Raw genomic sequence first — 21,856 nt, 5'->3', positions numbered from 1 at the left:
TGGGTTCAAAGCGTGGGAAAAAAGTTGCGGCTTATAGTCCGGAATTTACGGTACAGACATGTGATATGAGTAATGTAAGATATGTAAACATTATTATAGTGGCATTATTTAAAGTGGCATTGTTTAAAGTGACTAGTGATCCATTTATTAAGAGGTTAATTGTCACATGTGTCAAATGGAGTAGACCAAGGCGCAGCGTGTTTAGTGCTCATCTCGAAGTTTAATGAAGAAATTGAACACTTTACAAAAGAAGCAAAATGACAGCCAACAGTTCCGTCAGGTTTCCAAACTACTAAACGGAAAACAACTACCCACACCCACACATGAAAAACAGGCTGCCTAAGTATGGCTTCCAATCAGAGACAACGATAGACAGCTGTCTCTGATTGGAAACCATATCTGGCCGAAACATAGAAATAGAAATCTAGAAAAACCCCACATAGAAACAGAAAACCCCAAAACAACCACCTGTCACGCCCTGACCACTCCATAAAGGAAAAATGACCTCTTACCAGGGTCAGGACGTGACAGTGCCTCCCCTCCAAAGGTGCAGACTCCGACTGCACCCAAACAAAAACCCAACAAAAACAATCCCAAACACAAAGGGAGGGCAGGGAGGGTAGGGAGTGTGACAAACTTCTATGGCGGCTCATGTGCTACACCCAGAACCTCCCTCTCCCTCCGATCCTCCAGCAACGGAGGTGGCTCCGGATCAGGGCGTAACCCTCGTTCCGCCCGCAGATCCCTCCGCCTCTGTACCACCGACCTGTGGATTATTAGAGGAATCGGACTGTAGATCAATACCGTAGGCTCTGCGCTGCCAACCACCGCTGGAGGTTCCGACCTACAGGCCGCCGCTGGAGGATGCGGGCTGCAGGCCGCCGCTGAAGGCTCTGGGCTGCAGGCCGCCGCTGAAGGCTCTGGGCTGCAGGCCGCCGCTGGAGGCTCCGGACTAGGGAGCGTCGCTGGAGGCTCCGGGCTGGGGAACGTCGCTGGAGGCTCCGGCTGAGGAGCGTCGCTGGAGGCTCCGGGCTGAGGAGCGTCGCTGGAAGGCTCCGGGCTGTGGAGGCGCACTGGAGGAAGAGTGCGAGGAGCAGGCACAGGACGTACTGGGCCATGGAGGCACACTGGAGGTCTGGAGCTCGGGGCTGACACACCCCGTCCTGGCTGGATGGTTCTTCTCGCCCAGCACGGGCAGAGCGCAGGTACAGGACGAACTGTGTTGCGCTGGTGAATGGGGGGTACCGTGCGTAGAGGAGGCGCAGGATAACCTGGGCCGAAGAGGCGCACTGGAGACCAGATACGCTGAGCCGGCGCACTTCTTCTTGGCTGACGGCCCACTCTCGCACGGTAACTGTGAGGAGGTTGTACCGAGCGCACCGGGCTGTGAGTGCGCATGGACGAAACAGTGCGCATCACCGCATAGGACGGTGCTTGTTCAGTCACTTGCTCCCCACGGTAAGTACGGGGAGTTGGCTCAGGTCTTACAACCGCCTTAGCCAATCTACCCGTGTGCCCCCCCCCCCTTTTTTTTTTGCCGCTGCCTCTCGGTCTCCTGTTGCCTTCCTAGCCGCTCCTCCCAGTATCGCCGTTCCACCATCGCTGCCTCTATCTCCTCCGGCGGGCGACGATACTCTCCCGGTCTTGTCCACGGTCCTGCCCCATCTAGGATCTCCTCCCAGGTCCATGACTCCAGATACTCCCCATCCTGCTTAGTCCCGCTTCTCTTCCTGGAGAAACAGAAAACCCAAAACCTCCCCCACATAGAAACAGAAAACCCAAAACCACCCAAAACAACCACCTGTCATGCCCTGACCACCCTACTAAGGAAAATGACCTCTTACCAGGGTCAGGACGTGACATTAATTTAATTCACAAACGAGGTATCGTTCAACTCAATCAAACAGAGAAAGAGATTGATGCACCTCTCTGGGGAGGGATATTGTCTTTGTTTTTTGTCTGAAAGTCTATCTTTGATGTACTGGATGGTCTTCTGGATGCTCTCTGTGTCTCCCTCTGTCTGGAGCTTTAGGCTTTCCAAGAGTATCTGATTGGACTCCAGTGAGATGCCCAGAAGGAAGCGGAGGAAGAGGTCTAAGTGACCGGTCTCGCTGTTCAAAGATTCATCCACCGCACTCCTCTGCAAGTCATGCAATGTTTTCTGCTGCTGCTGAGAACCGCTGTGTTGTGGCCTGTAGTCTTTGTCCTCGCTCCAGCTATCATCCCTGTAGCCCTCATCACTGTAGCCCTCATCACTGTAGTCATCATCCCTGTAGTCATCATCCCTGTAGTCATCATCCCTGTAGTCATCATCCCTGCAGTCATCATCCCTGTAGTCATCATCCCTGCAGTCATCATCCCTGCAGTCATCATCCCTGCAGTCATCATCCCGGTAGTCATCATCCCTGTAGTCATCATCCCTGTAGCCATCATCCCTGCAGTCATCATCCCTGCAGTCATCATCCCTGCAGTCATCATCCCTGCAGTCATCATCCCTGAAGTCATCATCCCTGTAGTCATCATCCCTGTAGTCATCATCCCTGTAGTCATCATCCCTGTAGTCATCATCCCGGTAGTCATCATCCCGGTAGTCATCATCCCTGTAGCCATCATCCCTGCAGTCATCCTCCCCGTCTCCAAAATATGTGTCTCCAGAATCACTGTGATTTGTTCTTGGTAGCTCTTGGTAGTCTCTTAAACGAAATGGGTTGACATTTTCACTGGCATATGAGAAAGCAACATAGAGTGCTGAGAAGAACTCTTGAATGGTGAGATGCACAAAGCTGTAATCTTTGCTTGAAACACAGGGGCCTCTCCTCTGAAGATCTCTGTGCCCATCCCTGAGAGCAAGAAGGCTTCGTTGACATCAATGCCACACTCTCTCAAATAGTCTTCAGAAAACACCCGATTGCTCTTTTCCAGGTTTTGGAAGGCTAGTTTTCCAAGCTTCAGAATGATCTGTACGTCAGACTCTGACAAATTACGAGGATCTGGTTGGTTTTCCCATGGTACTTCTTGTTCTTCATGTTTGTCAGAGTGAGTAGGAAGCGAATGTACATCTCAGTCAGAGGGACTTTTCCATGGTCATTTTCGCTCAACATTTTCCCAAAAACCATGGCAGTAATCCAACAGAAGACCGGTATGTGGCACATGATGTGGAGGATTTTTGATGTCTTTATGTGGGAGATGATTTTGCTGGCCAGGTTCTCATCATCACTGAATCTCTTCTTGAAGTATTCTTCTTTCTGTGGGTCGTTGAATCCTCGAACTTCAGTGACACGGTCAAAACAGTCAGAGGGTATCTTATCAACTGCTGCTGGTCGGGAGGTTATCCAGAGGAGAGCAGAAGGAAGCAGATTCCCCTTGATGAGGTTTGTCAGCAGCACGTCCACTGATGTTGTCTTGGTTACATTAGACAACCTCTTGTTGTTATGGAAACACAGTGGAAGTTGGCTTTCATCGAGGCCATCAAAGATGATCACAACTTTACCGTCAACCACCTTTGCATCCTTCATATCTGTTAGTTCAGGGTGGAAGTCACTCAGGAGTTCCAAGAGATTGCAGTCATCTTTGATCAAATTCAAGTCCCTAAATGGAAGTGTGAAGACAAAATCTACATCCTGATTGGCTATTCCTTCTGCCCAGTCAAGGATGAACTTCTGCACTGAGACTGTTTTTCCGATGCCAGCGATGCCCTTTGTCAGCACAGTTCTGATGGGTACCTCTTGTTTGGATTGGGATTTGTCATTATGTTCCTCTGTCTTAGGGTCTAAAGATCTAAACATGTCATTGCAGTTGATTGCATGGTCTTGAAATGCTTTGGTCTGAGCCGTATCTTCAATCTGCCATACCTCATGCTCTTTATTAACCCCTTCACTCTCCCAAGCTGTGATGTAGAGCTCTGTGTAGATCTTGTCAAGCAATGTTGGGTTTCCCCGTTTTCCAAGCCCCTCAAAGATGCTCCCAAACTTCTTCTTCATGTTGGACTTGTGTTTGACCTTGACTTTTGGCAGCTCTTCATCTAATGAGGAAAGAAAATTGATAGTGTCGTTGGATGTATAAAGTATCTTTTATCTGCAGTATTCAGTAACGTAACGAACACAATACATTTACGTCATTTAGCAGACGCTCTTATCCAGAGCGACTTACAGCAGTGAATGCATACATTTCATACATTTTTTTTTTTTTCTGTGCTGGCCCCCCGTGGGAATCAAACCCTCAACCCTGGTGTTGCAAACACCATGCTCTACCAACTGAGCTACAGGGAAGGCTTAATACCTTCAGTTACTGGTTTCAAAGTCCAATTTCCTTTATGGGCGTACTTTATGAGTGTGAGTGTGTGTGTGTGTGTGTGTGTGTGTGTGTGTGTGTGTGTGTGTGTGTGTGTGTGTGTGTGTGTGTGTGTGTGTGTGTGTGTGTGTGTGTGTGTGTGTTAATCTACAATTGGTACATCCATTTCTGGACTTTAAAATGAATCATATACTGTATATCCATTGATTCTTGAAGAATACAACTTACAAATACCTCATGAGCTTAGTTCAACTGTCGTACCCTTTCAGAACACAAAATATTAGCTTAATAGTATTGTATTATTTGACAGGGACACTGCATTTTAACTAATACAAATTTTGTAATAATTGGTCTTGTTTTTGTTGAGCTACAAAAATAACAATAAAGAATTGTCTTACCAGCACCATGCAAAGCCATAGTAACACTGATGTGTTGATAAACTGAACCTGCAACACTGCAGCCAACAAGTTGGGGTGCAGCGACAACAGAACCACCCTGAGCCATAATGGAGGACAGTGGATGAGCAGGTTGAGCCATGATGGAGGACGGTGTAGGGGCAGGTTGAGACGTAATGGAGGACGAAGGACCAGAATGCTGGGCTGGAGTGAGAGACTGAGGAGTCTGATCCATGATATCAGACAGTCAGTGTCCTCCCCCTGAGAGAGACAGAGAGACAGAGAGACAACATAAGGAGTAAGTTTAACAACAAAAACATAAACATTTGAGTATGCTAATAGGTCCTTAGCTTATTGGTTATGACAAGGTAAGATAATTGTAAATATTTCTTCATTGAAGTCCTATATTCCATTAGTTGAAATGACTTGAAATCTTACAGACTGTGGCTAGTGGCTTTATCATAACACACAGGGACCTGCAGTACAGGCTAGTGGCTTTATCATAACACACAGGGACCTGCAGTACAGGCTAGTGGCTTTATCATAACACACAGGGACCTGCAGTACAGGCTAGTGGCTTTATCATAACACACAGGGACCTGCAGTACAGGCTAGTGGCTTTATCTTAACACACAGGGACCTGCAGTACAGGCTAGTGGCTTCATCATAACACACAGGGACCTGCAGTACAGGCTAGTGGCTTTATCATAACACACAGGGACCTGCAGTACAGGCTAGTGGCTTTATCATAACACACAGGGACCTGCAGTACAGGCTAGTGGCTTTATCATAACACACAGGGACCTGCAGTACAGGCTAGTGGCTTTATCATAACACACAGGGACCTGCAGTACAGGCTAGTGGCTTTATCATAACACACAGGGACCTGCAGTACAGGCTAGTGGCTTTATCATATCACACAGGAACCTGCAGTACAGGCTAGTGGCTTTATCATAACACACAGGGACCTGCAGTACAGGCTAGTGGCTTTATCATAACACACAGGGACCTGCAGTACAGGCTAGTGGCTTTATCATATCACACAGGGACCTGCAGTACAGGCTAGTGGCTTTATCATAACACACAGGGACCTGCAGTACAGGCTAGTGGCTTTATCTTAACACACAGGGACCTGCAGAACAGGCTAGTGGCTTTATCATAACACACAGGGACCTGCAGTACAGGCTAGTGGCTTTATCATAACACACAGGGACCTGCAGTACAGGCTAGTGGCTTTATCTTAACACACAGGGACCTGCAGAACAGGCTAGTGGCTTTATCATAACACACAGGGACCTGCAGTACAGGCTAGTGGCTTTATCATAACACACAGGGACCTGCAGTACAGGCTAGTGGCTTTATCATAACACACAGGGACCTGCAGTACAGGCTAGTGGCTTTATCATAACACACAGGGACCTGCAGTACAGGCTAGTGGCTTTATCATCATGGTTTTCTAGACTCGGTCCTAGGGACCCAAAGGGGTGCACGTTTTTCCGCTCGCAAAAAGCTCCTGAACATCTTCTGCCCTCAAACCATTAGACTGCTGAACAGTTAAAAATGGCGCCGGAAGAAATGGCAGCAGTTTTACGGGCGCCCAACCAATTGTGCCATTATGTGGGATTTTTTCACGTTATTTGTAACTTATTTTGTACATAATGTTTATGTAACCGTATCTTATGGAAAAAAAAGAGCTTCTGGATATCAGGACAGCGATCACTCACCTCGGATTAGACTAAGATTTTTTCAACAACAAACAAGACGCACAAGACATTCTCCAAACACCTGGCAGGGCTGACATCCCCGTTATTTGCAAGAGGAAGCGACGCAGGTACAGAAGAGAAAGAGCCGGATGCCTGGTCAGGACCCGGAGAAGGCAACTGGGAAAGCTGCCGTTACCGTCAATAGTACTCGCCAACGTGCAATCATTGGACAATAAACTAGACGAGGTACGATCACGAATATCCTACCAACGGGACATCAAAAACTGTAATATCCTATGTTTCACGGAATCGTGGCTGAATGAACGACATGGATATTCAGCTAGCGGAATACACACTGCACCGGCAAGATAGAACAACACACTCCGGTAAGACGGGGCGGTCTGTGCATATTTGTAAACAACAGCTGGTGCACAAAATCTAAGGAAGTCTTTAGATTTTGCTTGCCTGAAGAGTATATTGTGATAAATTGCAGGCCACACTACTTGCCTAGAGAGTTTTCAGCTATACTTTTCGTGGCTGTTTATTTACCACCACAGACAGATGCTGGCACTAAGACCGCACTCAGTCAGCTGTATAAGGAAATAAGCAAACAGGAAACCACTCACCCAGAGGCGGCGCTCCTAGTGGCCGGAGACTTTAATGCAGGGAAACTTAAATAAATTCTACCAAATTTCCATCAACATGTTAAATGTGCAACCAGAGGAGAAAAAAATCTAGATCAGCTATACTCCACACACAGAGATGCATACAAAGCTCTCCCTCGCCCTCCATTTGGTAAATCCAACCACAACTCTATCCTCCTGATTCCTGCTTACAAGCAAAAATTAAAGCAGGAAGCACCAGTGACTCGGTCTATAAAAAAGTGGTCAGATGAAGCAGATGCTAAACTACAGGACTGTTCTGCTATCACAGACTGGAATATGTTCCGGGATTCATCTGATGACATTGAGGAGTACACCATATCAGTCACTGGCTTTATCAATAAGTGCATCGAGGACGTCGTCCCCACAGTGACTGTACGTACATACCCCAACCAGAAGCCATGGATTACAGGCAACATTCGCACTGAGCTAAAGGGTAGAGCTGCCGCTTTCAAGGTGCGGGACTCTAACCCGGAAGCTTACAAGAAATCCTACTATGCCCTGCGACGAACCATCAAACTGGCAAAGCGTCAATACAGGGCTAAGATTGAATCATACTACACCAGCTCCGATGCTCGTCTTATGTGGCAGGGCTTACAAACTATTACAGACTACAAAGGGAAGCACAGCCGCAAGCTGCCCAGTGACACAAGCCTACCAGATGAGCTAAATCACTTCTATGCTTGCTTCGAGGCAAGCAACACTGAGGCATGCATGAGAGCATTAGTTCCAGACGACTGTGTGATCACACTCTCCGTAGCCGACGTGAGTAAGACCTTTAAACAGGTCAACATACACAAGGCTCCAGGGCCAGACGGATTACCAGGATGTGTGCTCCGGGCATGTGCTGACCAACTGGCAGGTGTATGTAGCCTCGCTACTTTTATAGCCTCACTACTGTATATAGCCTGTCTTTTTAATGTTGTTTTATTTCTTTACCTACCTATTGTTCACCTAATACCTTTTTTACACTATTGGTTAGAGCCTGTAAGTAAACATTTCACTGTAAGGTCTACACCTGTTGTATTCAGCGCACGTGACAAATAAACTTTGATTTGATTTGATAATCAAATGGCTGACCTGACTATTTGCATTGACCCCTTTTTTATTTGCACTGACTCTCTTGCACCAGATCTATGCACACTGACTAGACTCTACCCACACACTGACTGGACTCCACCCACACACTGACTGGACTAAACTCTACCCACACTGACTGGACTAGACTCTACCCACACGCTGACTGGACTCTACCCACACGCTGACTGGACTCTACCCACACGCTGACTGGACTCTACCCACACATTGATCAACCCACACACTGACTGGACTCTACCCACACACTGACTGGACTCTACCCACACGCTGACTGGACTCTACCCACACGCTGACTGGACTCTACCCACACGCTGACTGGACTCTACCCACACGCTGACTGGACTCTACCCACACGCTGACTGGACTCTACCCACACATTGATCTACCCACACACTGACTGGACTCTACCCACACACTGACTGGACTCTACCCACATGCTGACACGCTGACTGGACTCTACCCACACGCTGACTGGACTCGACCCACACGCTGACTGGACTCGACCCACACGCTGACTGGACTCGACCAACACGCTGACTGGACTCTACCCACACGCTGACTGGACGCTACCCACACACTGACTGGACTCTACCCACACGCTGACTGGACTCTACCCACACATTGATCTACCCACACACTGACTGGACTCTACCCACACGCTGACTGGACTCTACCCACACGCTGACTGGACTCTACCCACACGCTGACTGGACTCTACCCACACGCTGACTGGACTCTACCCACACATTGATCTACCGACACGCTGACTGGACTCTACCCACACGCTGACACGCTGACTGGACTCTACCCACACGCTGACTGGACTCCACCCACACACTGACTGGACTCCACCCACACACTGACTGGACTCCACCCACACACTGACTGGACTCTACCCACACGCTGACACGCTGACTGGACTCTACCCACACGCTGACTGGACTCCACCCACACACTGACTGGGCTCTACCCACACGCTGACTGGACTCCACCCACACGCTGACTGGACTCCACCCACACGCTAACTGGACTCCACCCACACGCTGACTGGACTACACCCACACGCTGACTGGACTCTACCCACACGCTGACACGCTGACTGGACTCCACCCACACGCTGACTGGACTCCACTCACACGCTGACTGGACTCCACCCACACGCTGACTGGACTCCACCCACACGCTGACTGGACTCCACCCACACGCTGACTGGACTCCACCCACAAACTGACTGGACTCCACCCACACGCTGACTGGACTCCACCCACACACTGACTGGACTCTACCCACACGCTGACTGGACTCTACCCACACGCTGACTGGACTCTACCCACACACTGACTGGACTCTACCCACACGCTGACACGCTGACTGGACTCTACCCACACGCTGACTGGACTCGACCCACACACTGACTGGACTCGACCCACACGCTGACTGGACTCGACCAACACGCTGACTGGACTCTACCCACACGCTGACTGGACTCTACCCACACACTGACTGGACTCTACCCACACGCTGACTGGACTCTACCCACACATTGATCTACCCACACACTGACTGGACTCCACCCACACGCTGACTGGACTCTACCCACACGCTGACTGGACTCTACCCACACATTGATCTACCGACACGCTGACTGGACTCTACCCACACGCTGACTGGACTCTACCCACACGCTGACTGGACTCTACCCACACGCTGACACGCTGACTGGACTCTACCCACACGCTGACTGGACTCCACCCACACGCTGACTGGACTCCACCCACACGCTGACTGGACTCCACCCACACGCTGACTGGACTCCACCCACACGCTGACTGGACTCCACCCACACGCTGACTGGACTCCACCCACACGCTGACTGGACTCTACCCACACGTTGACTGGACTCTACCCACACGCTGACACGCTGACTGGACTCCACCCACACGCTGACTGGACTCTACCCACACGCTGACTGGACTCTACCCACACGCTGACTGGACTCTACCCACACGCTGACTGGACTCTACCCACACGCTGACTGGACTCTACCCACACGCTGACTGGACTCTACCCACACGCTGACTGGACTCTACCCACACGCTGACTGGACTCTACCCACACGCTGACTGGACTCTACCCACACACTGACTGGACTCCACCCACACACTGACTGGACTCCACCCACACGCTGACTGGACTCCACCCACACGTTGACTGGACTCTACCCACACGCTGACTGGTCTCTACCCACACGCTGACTGGACTCTACCCACACGCTGACTGGAATCCACCCACACGCTGACTGGAATCCACCCACACACTGACTGGATTCCACCCACACACTGACTGGACTCCACCCACACACTGACTGGACTCTACCCACACACTGACTGGACTCTACCCACAAACTGACTGGACTCTACCCACACACTGACTGGATTCCACCCACACGCTGACTGGACTCTACCCACACGCTGACTGGACTCTACCCACACGCTGACTGGAATCCACCCACACACTGACTGGACTCTACCCACACATTGATCTACCCACACACTGACTGGACTCTACCCACAAACTGACTGGACTCTACCCACACACTGACTGGATTCCACCCACACACTGACTGGACTCTACCCACACATTGATCTACCCACACACTGACTGGACTCTACCCACACACTGACTGGACTCTACCCACAAACTGACTGGACTCTACCCACACACTGACTGGATTCCACCCACACGCTGACTGGACTCTACCCACACGCTGACTGGACTCTACCCACACGCTGACTGGACTCCACCCACACGCTGACTGGATTCCACACACACGCTGACTGGACTCCACCCACACGCTGACTGGACTCCACCCACACGCTGACTGGACTCCACCCACACGCTGACTGGATTCCACCCACACGCTGACTGGACTCTACCCACACGCTGACTGGACTCTACCCACACGCTGACTGGAATCCACCCACACACTGACTGGACTCTACCCACACATTGATCTACCCACACACTGACTGGACTCTACCCACACACTGACTGGACTCTACCCACAAACTGACTGGACTCTACCCACACACTGACTGGATTCCACCCACACGCTGACTGGACTCTACCCACACGCTGACTGGACTCTACCCACACGCTGACTGGACTCTACCCACACGCTGACTGGAATCCACCCACACACTGACTGGAATCCACCCACACTCTGACTGGACTCTACCCACACGCTGACTGGACTCTACCCACACGCTGACTGGACTCTACCCACACGCTGACTGGACTCCACCCACACGCTGACTGGACTCCGCCCACACGCTGACTGGACTCCGCCCACACGCTGACTGGACTCCGCCCACACGCTGACTGGACTCCGCCCACACGCTGACTGGACTCCGCCCACACGCTGACTGGACTCTGCCCACACGCTGACTGGATTCCACCCACACACTGACTGGACTCCACTGTGACGACCCTCCCACTCTGTCTGCTGTATTTCTCTCTTTGCTCTTGTTCCTTATTAGGATGCTGGTGGGCGGAGTTGGAAGGGTCGTCAGCTAGATGGGAAACACCTGGGCTCGGGTGTGTCCCAGGATAAAGACAACTCTTCCACAGTCATTGGAGAGACTCTCTCCATGCAGACACCTTGTTTTTGGTTGTGATAGTTATGGTATCTAATAAATATATATTTTTGATACTCCTTGTCTCCACGTTGTCTCCCTTTTGTTGCGAACTCTGAGCCGGTTCGTAACAAGTGGGAGCTCATCCGGGATCTTGAACTTGTGTTTGGGAGAAAACGTGGAGGTATGTTAAATTGAGGTGCTTGGTTTGTTAGTTTGAGTTTGGTGCTCAGTACTGGTTGCTTTTGTTTGTTTGGTTTGTGTGCTGTGTTGGAGAGAGTACATTGGTTAGTTTCCAGGCCCTGCCCAGCCTGGAAACGCTTGTTCTACTTGTTGTTGGGACATTGGTCTGAGGACGTGAGTGCAATCAGCTGTGTACCTCGGTGGGAGATTTGGATAGGGTAGTGAAACTTACTACCCGGAGCTATAGCCTTTTTCCCCTGATAGGCTTAGCGACGTGTTTCATTTTGGAATATGTTGGGCATTGTTAATGTTTGTTATTTTTGTGTGGTGTCTGTGGACTGAGCAGTTGTCTCGGGGGCACATCCGTGGCTTGGTGGAATCTACCAGCGTGCTGGGGGGTTACTTCCTCGCCAGCAGGCTACAGTGCATAATTACCCACTGCAAATCTGCATGAAGACTAGGGTTGAGTTATTGTAGGTTTTGGGGAAGCTCCATTTCTCATCTCTTTTCTGTGGTGCCCGGTGTGATTGTATTCTCTTGTTGTGGTCTGGTGTGCTCAGCATGAATCGTTGGAGTGACTATGAATCGTTGGAGTGACTATGAACCGTTGGAGTGACTATGAACCGTTGGAGTGACTATGAACCGTTGGAGTGACTATGAACCGTTGGGAGATACGGTCTCTTGTGTGCCCTGTTCCTGAGTGTTATGTGACTGACCATTGGTTGGTTTTGTCATGTTCTAACTTTCCTGTCTGTTCCCTCCTGGTCTTGTGTTCTCCTTTCCTCTTAAATGTTGCTTCCTGTGCACAAAAAGGTTGCTGAGGTCTGGGGAGAAGGAGGTTGGCTGAGGTCTGGGGAGAAGGAGGTTGGCTGAGGTCTGGGGAGAAGGAGGTTGGCTGGGGCAAGTGGAAGGTGAACATGTAACCTCTTGTTAATTTGGCACGCAGAGGCCTGTGTCAATTTGGCACGCAGAGGCCTGTGTCAATTTGGCACGCAGAGGCCTGTGTCAATTTGGCACGCAGAGGCCTGTGTCAATTTGGCACGCAGAGGCCTGTGTCAATTTGGCACGCAGAGGCCTGTGTCAATTTGGCACGCAGAGGCCTGTGTCAATTTGGCACGCAGAGGCCTGTGTCAATTTGGCACGCAGAGGCCTGTGTCAATTTGGCACGCAGAGGCTGGTACGTTGTTCCGGGGCCCTTGTTGGTCCCCCGGTTTTATGGGGGGGTGTGTGACGACCCTCCCACTCTGTCTGCTGTATTTCTCTCTTTGCTCTTGTTCCTTATTAGGATGCTGGTGGGCGGAGTTGGAAGGGTCGTCAGCTAGATGGGAAACACCTGGGCTCGGGTGTGTCCCAGGATAAAGACAACTCTTCCACAGTCATTGGAGAGACTCTCTCCATGCAGACACCTTGTTTTTGGTTGTGATAGTTATGGTATCTAATAAATATATATTTTTGATACTCCTTGTCTCCACGTTGTCTCCCTTTTGTTGCGAACTCTGAGCCGCTTCGTAACACCACCCACACACTGACTGGACTCCCCCCACACACTGACTGGACTCCCCCCACACACTGACTGGACTCCCCCCACACACTGACTGGACTCCCCCCACACACTGACTGGACTCCCCCCACACACTGACTGGACTCCCCCCACACACTGACTGGACTCCCCCCACACACTGACTGGACTCCACCCACACACTGACTGGACTCCACCCACACACTGACTGGACTCCCCCCACACACTGACTGGACTCCCCCCACACACTGACTGGACTCCCCCCACACACTGACTGGACTCCCCCCACACACTGACTGGACTCCACCCACACACTGACTGGACTCCACCCACACACTGACTGGACTCCACCCACACACTGACTGGACTCCACCCACACACTGACTGGACTCCACCCACACACTGACTGGACTCCACCCACACACTGACTGGACTCCACCCACACACTGACTGGACTCCACCCACACACTGACTGGACTCCACCCACACACTGACTGGACTCCACCCACACACTGACTGGACTCCACCCACACACTGACTGGACTCCACCCACACACTGACTGGACTCCACCCACACACTGACTGGACTCACCCACACACTGACTGGACTCCACCCACACACTGACTGGACTCCACCCACACACTGACTGGACTCCACCCACACACTGACTGGACTCCCCCCACACACTGACTGGACTCCCCCCACACACTGACTGGACTCCCCCCACACACTGACTGGACTCCCCCCACACACTGACTGGACTCCCCCCACACACTGACTGGACTCCCCCCACACACTGACTGGACTCCCCCCACACACTGACTGGACTCCACCCACACACTGACTGGACTCCACCCACACACTGACTGGACTCCCCCCACACACTGACTGGACTCCCCCCACACACTGACTGGACTCCCCCACACACTGACTGGACTCCCCCCACACACTGACTGGACTCCCCCACACACTGACTGGACTCCCACTGACTGGACTCCACCCACACACTGACTGGACTCCACCCACACACTGACTGGACTCCACCCACACACTGACTGGACTCCACCCACACACTGACTGGACTCCACCCACACACTGACTGGACTCCACCCACACACTGACTGGACTCCACCCACACACTGACTGGACTCCACCCACACACTGACTGGACTCCACCCACACACTGACTGGACTCCACCCACACACTGACTGGACTCCACCCACACACTGACTGGACTCCACCCACACACTGACTGGACTCCACCCACACACTGACTGGACTCCACCCACACACTGACTGGACTCCACCCACACACTGACTGGACTCCACCCACACACTGACTGGACTCCACCCACACACTGACTGGACTCCACCCACACACTGACTGGACTCCACCCACACACTGACTGGACTCCACCCACACACTGACTGGACTCCCCCCACACACTGACTGGACTCCCCCCACACACTGACTGGACTCCACCCACACACTGACTGGACTCCACCCACACACTGACTGGACTCTACCCACACACTGACTGGACTCCCCCCACACACTGACTGGACTCCCCCCACACACTGACTGGACTCCACCCACACACTGACTGGACTCCACCCACACACTGACTGGACTCCACCCACACACTGACTGGAATTTAAAATGATTTTTTCCTTCGTCAGTAGAACTTTAGTGCCTTGTTGCAAAGTTCTACTGAAGAAGAAAAAAAAAACTTTTGGCCTAAATTAAAAAACCTTGGGGTGGCAGGTAGCCTAGTGGCTAGAGCATTGGACTAGTAACCAAACGGTTGCAAGTTCAAATCCCTGAGCTGACAAGGCAAAAAATCTGTTGTTCTGCCCTAGAACAAGGCAGTTAACCCACTGTAGGATGCATGTTTTGGGAATATTTTTTATTCTGTATATTTGTATTCTTCTTTTCACTCTGTCATTTAGGTCATTATTGTGGAGTCACTACGATGTTGTTGCTCCATCCTCAGTTTTCTCCCATCACAGCCATTGAACTTTAACTGTTTTAAAATCACCAATGGTCTACTTCCTGTCCTTCAGCTCATTTCAGAATGACGACTGTGCATTTGATGTGTCTAGGTGGCTTAATATATCATCCACAGCATAATGATTAACTTAACCATGCTTAAAAAGATATTCAATGTCTGAATTTGTATTGTTACCCATCTACCAATCACTATCCTTCTTTATGAGGCTTTTGAAAAGCTCTCTGGTCTTTGTTGTTAAATCTGTGCTTGAAATTCAATACTTGACTGAGGGACCTTACAGATGTTATATGTATGGGGGACAGATTTCACACAGTGAGTCCATCTACAGTGTCTATAGAAAGTCTACACCTGCTTGAACTTTTTTCACATTTTTGATGCCTTAAAATGGCCATCTCAGTCTCCGGACTAGAACCCCCATTAAAAACCTGTGGTTTGAATTGAAAAGGGCAGTCCATAATTGCAGACGAAGGATATCAAGAATCTAGAAAGATTCTGTATGGAGGAAATGTATAATAATCCCGACAATGTGTTCTCCAGTCTCATAAACCATTTGATAAAAAGGCTCAGTGTAGAGTACAGTGTCTTTGTAGAAAATAAAAGGCGAGGAATTTTTGAAAAAATAAAAGGTTGTCACGTCCTGGCCAGTATATAAGGTTAATTGTTTTGTAGTTTGGTCAGGGCGTGACAGAGGGTATTTGTTTTATGTGGTTCAGGGTGGTGTGTTTGTGTAAAGGGTGTTTGATTTAGTATGTCCGGGTTTTGGTTTATGTCTAGGTAGTTCTATGTGGAATCTAGTGTGTGTGTTTCTATGTTTGGTTGATTGGGGCTCTCAGTTGAAGGCAGGTGTTGTCTATCTGCCTTTGATTGAGAGTCTCATAAATGAGGGTGTGTTTGTGTTTGTGTTTTGTGGGTGATTGTTCTGTGTAAGCACTATGCTTTGACAGACTGTTAGTTGTTCGTATTTTGTTATTTTTGTATGTTCATTTTTGTAGTGAATAAAAATCAAGATGAGCATTCACGAACCTGCTGCATATTGGTCCACATTTTCCGATGACGATTTCGTTATATCGTCAGAGGACGAAGACAACCGTGACAGAATCACCCACCTCTCAAGGACCAAGCAGCAGAGGAAGGAGCAGACGGTTTTCGAAGAGGACAAACGAGAGAGATGGACTTGGGAGGAGATCTTGGAGGGAGAAGGCTCCTACACTTGGGAGGAAATCCAAGCAGGGAAAGATCGCCTTCCTTGGAAACAGGTGGTACGCGAGAGAGAGGAAAGGAGTAAGGCGGGTATGGACCGGGAACGTTTCCGAGGGACAAGACTGGCGTTGAAGCACGAGAGGCACCCCCAAGAAAATTTTGGGGGGGGGCACACGGGTAGTTTGGCTAGGCCTAGGAAGAGCCGGAGGCCAGCTACCCGTGGTTATATGGAGGAGCGTATGAGGTGGGGAGCGCCATGTTTCGCTGAGAAGCGCAATATCTCACCCATACGCACGCACAGTCCGGTGCGAGTTATTCCAGCCCCTCGCAGGTGCCGTGCTAGAGCGGGCATCCAGCCTGGTAGGAGGATGCCTGCGCAGCGCATCTGGTCGCCGGTACGCCTCCGAGGACCAGGCTACCCAACTCCCGCTCTACGCACGGCTACCATCAAGCCCCTGCACAGCCCAGTCTGCCCTGTACGAGCACTCCGCTCGTGCAGGGCTACTAGTTCCATCGAGCCAAGGCGGGTTGTGCAGGAGGTAAGATCTAGACCGGCTGTGCGCCTCCATAGCCCTGGGTTTCCAGCTCCTGTCTCTCGTGCGGACCCGGAAGTGCGTCCACCCAGTCCGACTCGTCCTGTTCCCGCTCCCCGCACTAAACGGCAAGTGCGTAAACCCAGCCTCGCCAGTCAACAGTCGTCAGAGCTGCCCGCCAGTCAACAGTCGTCGGAGCTGCCCGCCAGTCAACAGTCGTCGGAGCTGCCCGCCAGTCAACAGTCGTCGGAGCTGCCCGCCAGTCAACAGTCGTCGGAGCTGCCCGCCAGTCAACAGTCGTCGGAGCTGCCCGCCAGTCAACAGTCGTCGGAGCTGCCCGTCAGTCAACAGTCGTCGGAGCTGCCCGTCAGTCAACAGTCGTCGGAGCTGCCCGTCAGTCAACAGTCGTCGGAGCTGCCCGTCAGTCAACAGTCGTCGGAGCTGCCCGTCAGTCAACAGTCGCCGGAGTGGTCAGACTGCGCTGAACTGCCGGAGTGGCCAGACTGCGCTGAACTGCCGGAGTGGCCAGACTGCGCTGAACTGCCGGAGTGGCCAGACTGCGCTGAACTGCCGGAGTGGCCAGACTGCGCTGAACTGCCGGAGTGGCCAGACTGCCCTGAACTGCCGGAGTGGCCAGACTGCCCTGAACTGCCGGAGTGGCCAGACTGCCCTGAACTGCCGGAGTGGCCAGACTGCCCTGAACTGCCGGAGTGGCCAGACTGCCCTGAACTGCCGGAGTGGCCAGACTGCCCTGAACTGCCGGAGTGGCCAGACTGCCCTGAACTGCCGGAGTGGCCAGACTGCCCTGAACTGCCGGAGTGGCCAGACTGCCCTGAACTGCCGGAGTGGCCAGACTGCCCTGAACTGCCGGAGTGGCCAGACTGCCCTGAACTGCCGGAGTGGCCAGACTGCCCTGAACTGCCGGAGTGGCCAGACTGCCCTGAACTGCCGGAGTGGCCAGACTGCCCTGACCTGCCGGAGTGGCCAGACTGCCCTGACCTGCCGGAGCTGACAGACTGCCCTGACCTGCCGGAGCTGACAGACTGCCCTGACCTGCCGGAGCTGACAGACTGCCCTGACCTGCCGGAGCTGACAGACTGCCCTGACCTGCCGGAGCTGACAGACTGCCCTGACCTGCCGGAGCTGACAGACTGCCCTGACCTGCCGGAGCTGACAGACTGCCCTGACCTGCCGGAGCTGACAGACTGCCCTGACCTGCCGGAGCTGACAGACTGCCCTGACCTGCCGGAGCTGACAGACTGCCCTGACCTGCCGGAGCTGACAGACTGCCCTGACCTGCCGGAGCTGACAGACCGCCCAGACCGCCCAGAGCTGATAGACTGCCCAGACTGCCCCGAACCGCCAGACTGCCCAGACTGCCTGGAACGGCCAGAACCTGAGCCGCCTCCAATATAGGTGGGTTGGGGAGGGGGGGTGTAGCACAGTGCCGTCGTTGACGGCAGCCACCCTCCCTTCCCTCCCTTTAGTAAGGGGGAATTTTCTTTTGGGTATTGTTTGGGGGTAATTTTTTTTTGTTAAGGTGCTTCTGGGGTAGCACCTTTAAGGGGGGGGTACTGTCACGTCCTGGCCAGTATATAAGGTTAATTGTTTTGTAGTTTGGTCAGGGCGTGACAGAGGGTATTTGTTTTATGTGGTTCAGGGTGGTGTGTTTGTGTAAAGGGTGTTTGATTTAGTATGTCCGGGTTTTGGTTTATGTCTAGGTAGTTCTATGTGGAATCTAGTGTGTGTGTTTCTATGTTTGGTTGATTGGGGCTCTCAGTTGAAGGCAGGTGTTGTCTATCTGCCTTTGATTGAGAGTCTCATAAATGAGGGTGTGTTTGTGTTTTGTGGGTGATTGTTCTGTGTAAGCACTATGCTTTGACAGACTGTTAGTTGTTCGTATTTTGTTATTTTTGTATGTTCATTTTTGTAGTGAATAAAAATCAAGATGAGCATTCACGAACCTGCTGCGTATTGGTCCACATTTTCCGATGACGATTTCGTTATATCGTCAGAGGACGAAGACAACCGTGACAAAGGTGTCCCTTTGATAAGAGACATCAAGGAAATAACGAAGATGCATTACAGATAAAATGTATCGCTGCTCATCGGCCACTGGACATAAACATTACACAAGTTGGAAATCACAAATTCAACAGTGGCTAACTGCAAGCATTGCAACTGGGAAGTCGGAAATAAACAAGCTCAAACTGGCAAAATACGTTTTAAATGATCATCCAATTCGGAATTGTAAATCTGGGATCTTTCTTTGATGACAAAATTTGTCCACGAAGGACCGTCGCGCCTGTGAGCACATCACAACAAGGTGAGTCCAAAAATGTCTTATATGCTGCTGCATAAATGCTGTAATATGCCAGGGAGATATGTATACTGTAGCTAAGAAAGTAATACTAAGTGTATGTAGTGTAGTAAGATGTTAGTAGCCCATGTGCCTCACCCTAATAATTTGGTCTATTTTCACCTCTTAATTTCACCTAATGTTCCTGTTCTGACTCGGTGGTGCACATGTATAACCTGTTTTTGAAAAATGTAATAATCTAATATTGTAAGAGCTTTCGTTGTCTGCTTGTATGCCCCTTTATTTATCCTCCGGTTCTGACTTGGTGTACAGGGAGAACACTGTAAGAACCACCCATGTTCTGAATACTGATGCTGTACATTTCAAAAGTGCTTAACAAATAGTTATATTAACTACGTCCATCGTCACTCGCTCATTAATGTCTTAATCGAAATTACAAATTGCCTCTTATCTGCTTGTCTTCCCCTTATGCCATAGTTTGTACGTCTTAATTGTCAGTAGAAACCACATTTGTTTAAGCAAGTCAGCCAAATCAGCTACCTACATGTACATAGTACCACAATTACCTCAACGACCTCATACCTGCCCCTACCTACATGTACATAGTACCTCAATTACCTATGTTTTTTTAAATGCAGTAAATGAGGCTGAATGAACTATTTCACTGCCAGACAAGGCTCCGCTGATAGCCAGGTGTAGCAGTGGTAAGATGTTGGGACTGCTGTTGGGACAGCTTTATGTAGGCCTTAACAGTTTGTGGGCAACGTTTGTCACCGTTATAGTGCAATTAATGTATTGTTTAGTGTTGTGTTGTGTAGTGGTTTTACTGACATGCATCCCAAATATTTAGTTTTTTTGCCCCACAAAGATTTACATGCTAAAATCGCCACTGTCCACAAGTCAATTTGATCGGGGGAAATGCGCATATTGTTTTTATGCAGATATTACAATATTCACATTAAAATCTGTCGCCAATTTGATGGAAACCTAGTTTATGTTTCCATTAACTTGTCTAGCGATTTTTTATGTCAACATTTAGAAAGTTCGCATAGAAAACAAATTCGACAATTGCCTGCTAGGGTGCGTATCCAATTAACTATCTTGGCTAAATAAAAATAGCTTTGCGTAATGACATAATAAAATGAGCATTAATGAATTGGCGATAGCCTGTCTGCCCTCACACCTAATCTGTTTCATGTCTCAGGTAGCCTGTCTGCCCTCCCACCTATCTGTTTCATGTCTCAGGTAGCTCGCGAAAGCCAGCATGGATAGAATGCAATAATTGACTAATATTTGCCATATTCTAATAATTCTCATGTGCCAACGTATCGCCACGGTGCCATGGTGAAACGTGCACTCCAGTAAATCTTGAATAATTGAATGGTGAAACTTGCCAGCCAACCAGAAAAGCAAAGCGAAGCATTTCAGGCATTCTTTAAAGTCAGGACAATCCTTGTCCTGCAAATAAATATTATTTTTCATAGTTGGAAGTGGAGCTTATAGTCACGTGATGACATCACATGCCCTACGTACCTACAAAAGTAGCCTATTCGGTAATTATCATTTTTTCAAGAAACATCGTTTCCATCATAATTTGTCACAATAAAGAAAGTCCGAGACAAAAGAAAAATCCACACCTGTCGATCTTTTGAAAACGTCTCCTATATCTGCCGTTTCCATTACACATGACGCAATGATTATAATTGTTTTGTCCGACATTGCTTTTGTCGATAGTCCATATAAACCTGCCTAGAGAAGAGATACACTGTATACATTATGGAATAAGTAGACTAAGTCTGTCCTCCTACATAAAGATGGAGAAAAAAAAGATTCACCTGATAATTGTTTCTTCGTCTGGCATTCTTTTAGTTTTAGTTTTTACTTCCTTGTTGAGCGCTATTTGAGAATTTTGAAATAAACGTCAAAGTTACTTACTCTTTTTGGGCCATTAACCGATAATAGCCTCGTTCTCGTATTTGTCTATAGCCTATTTAAATAGGTCAACAATAGCCCTATCCATGACGTTAATGAATATAATAGACCCTTGAAGAATCAAATCAAATCAAATGTATTTATATAGCCCTTCGTACATCAGCTGAAATCTCAAAGTGCTGTACAGAAACCCAGCCTAAAACCCCAAACAGCAAGCAATGCATGTGAAAGAAGCACGGTGGCTGGGAAAAACTCCCTAGGAAAAGAAGAAGAATTGGAAACGGGCTATGCCTAGGCTGGGCTAGTCAGTATATCATAAGAACCCGCCCCTTCTCTGTTACTGCGTCTCGTTCTCATGTGCGATTGGTCGCT

The 21,856-nt window shown here is 50.0% G+C and overlaps 1 protein-coding gene across 1 annotated transcript; it reads right to left on the bottom strand.

Moving 5' to 3' along the window:
• Nucleotides 1-1,951: 1,951 nt before the first annotated feature.
• On the bottom strand, nt 1,952-21,598 carry LOC115178388 (NACHT, LRR and PYD domains-containing protein 3-like). Its single transcript, XM_029739555.1, has 3 exons — nt 21,388-21,598; nt 4,689-4,946; nt 1,952-4,021 (listed from the first exon to the last, which is right to left on the bottom strand). The coding sequence occupies exons 2-3, from the start codon at nt 4,918-4,920 to the stop codon at nt 2,949-2,951; spliced, it is 1,305 nt and encodes a 434-aa protein (XP_029595415.1). The 5' UTR covers nt 4,921-4,946; nt 21,388-21,598; the 3' UTR covers nt 1,952-2,948.
• Between the last annotated feature and the right edge of the window lie 258 nt (nt 21,599-21,856).

Source organism: Salmo trutta, chromosome 38 (assembly GCF_901001165.1).
Source record: "Salmo trutta chromosome 38, fSalTru1.1, whole genome shotgun sequence".
NCBI lineage: Eukaryota > Metazoa > Chordata > Actinopteri > Salmoniformes > Salmonidae > Salmo > Salmo trutta.
Note: the sequence above shows the minus strand (reverse complement) of the source record. Positions and strands in the feature narration are given on the sequence as shown.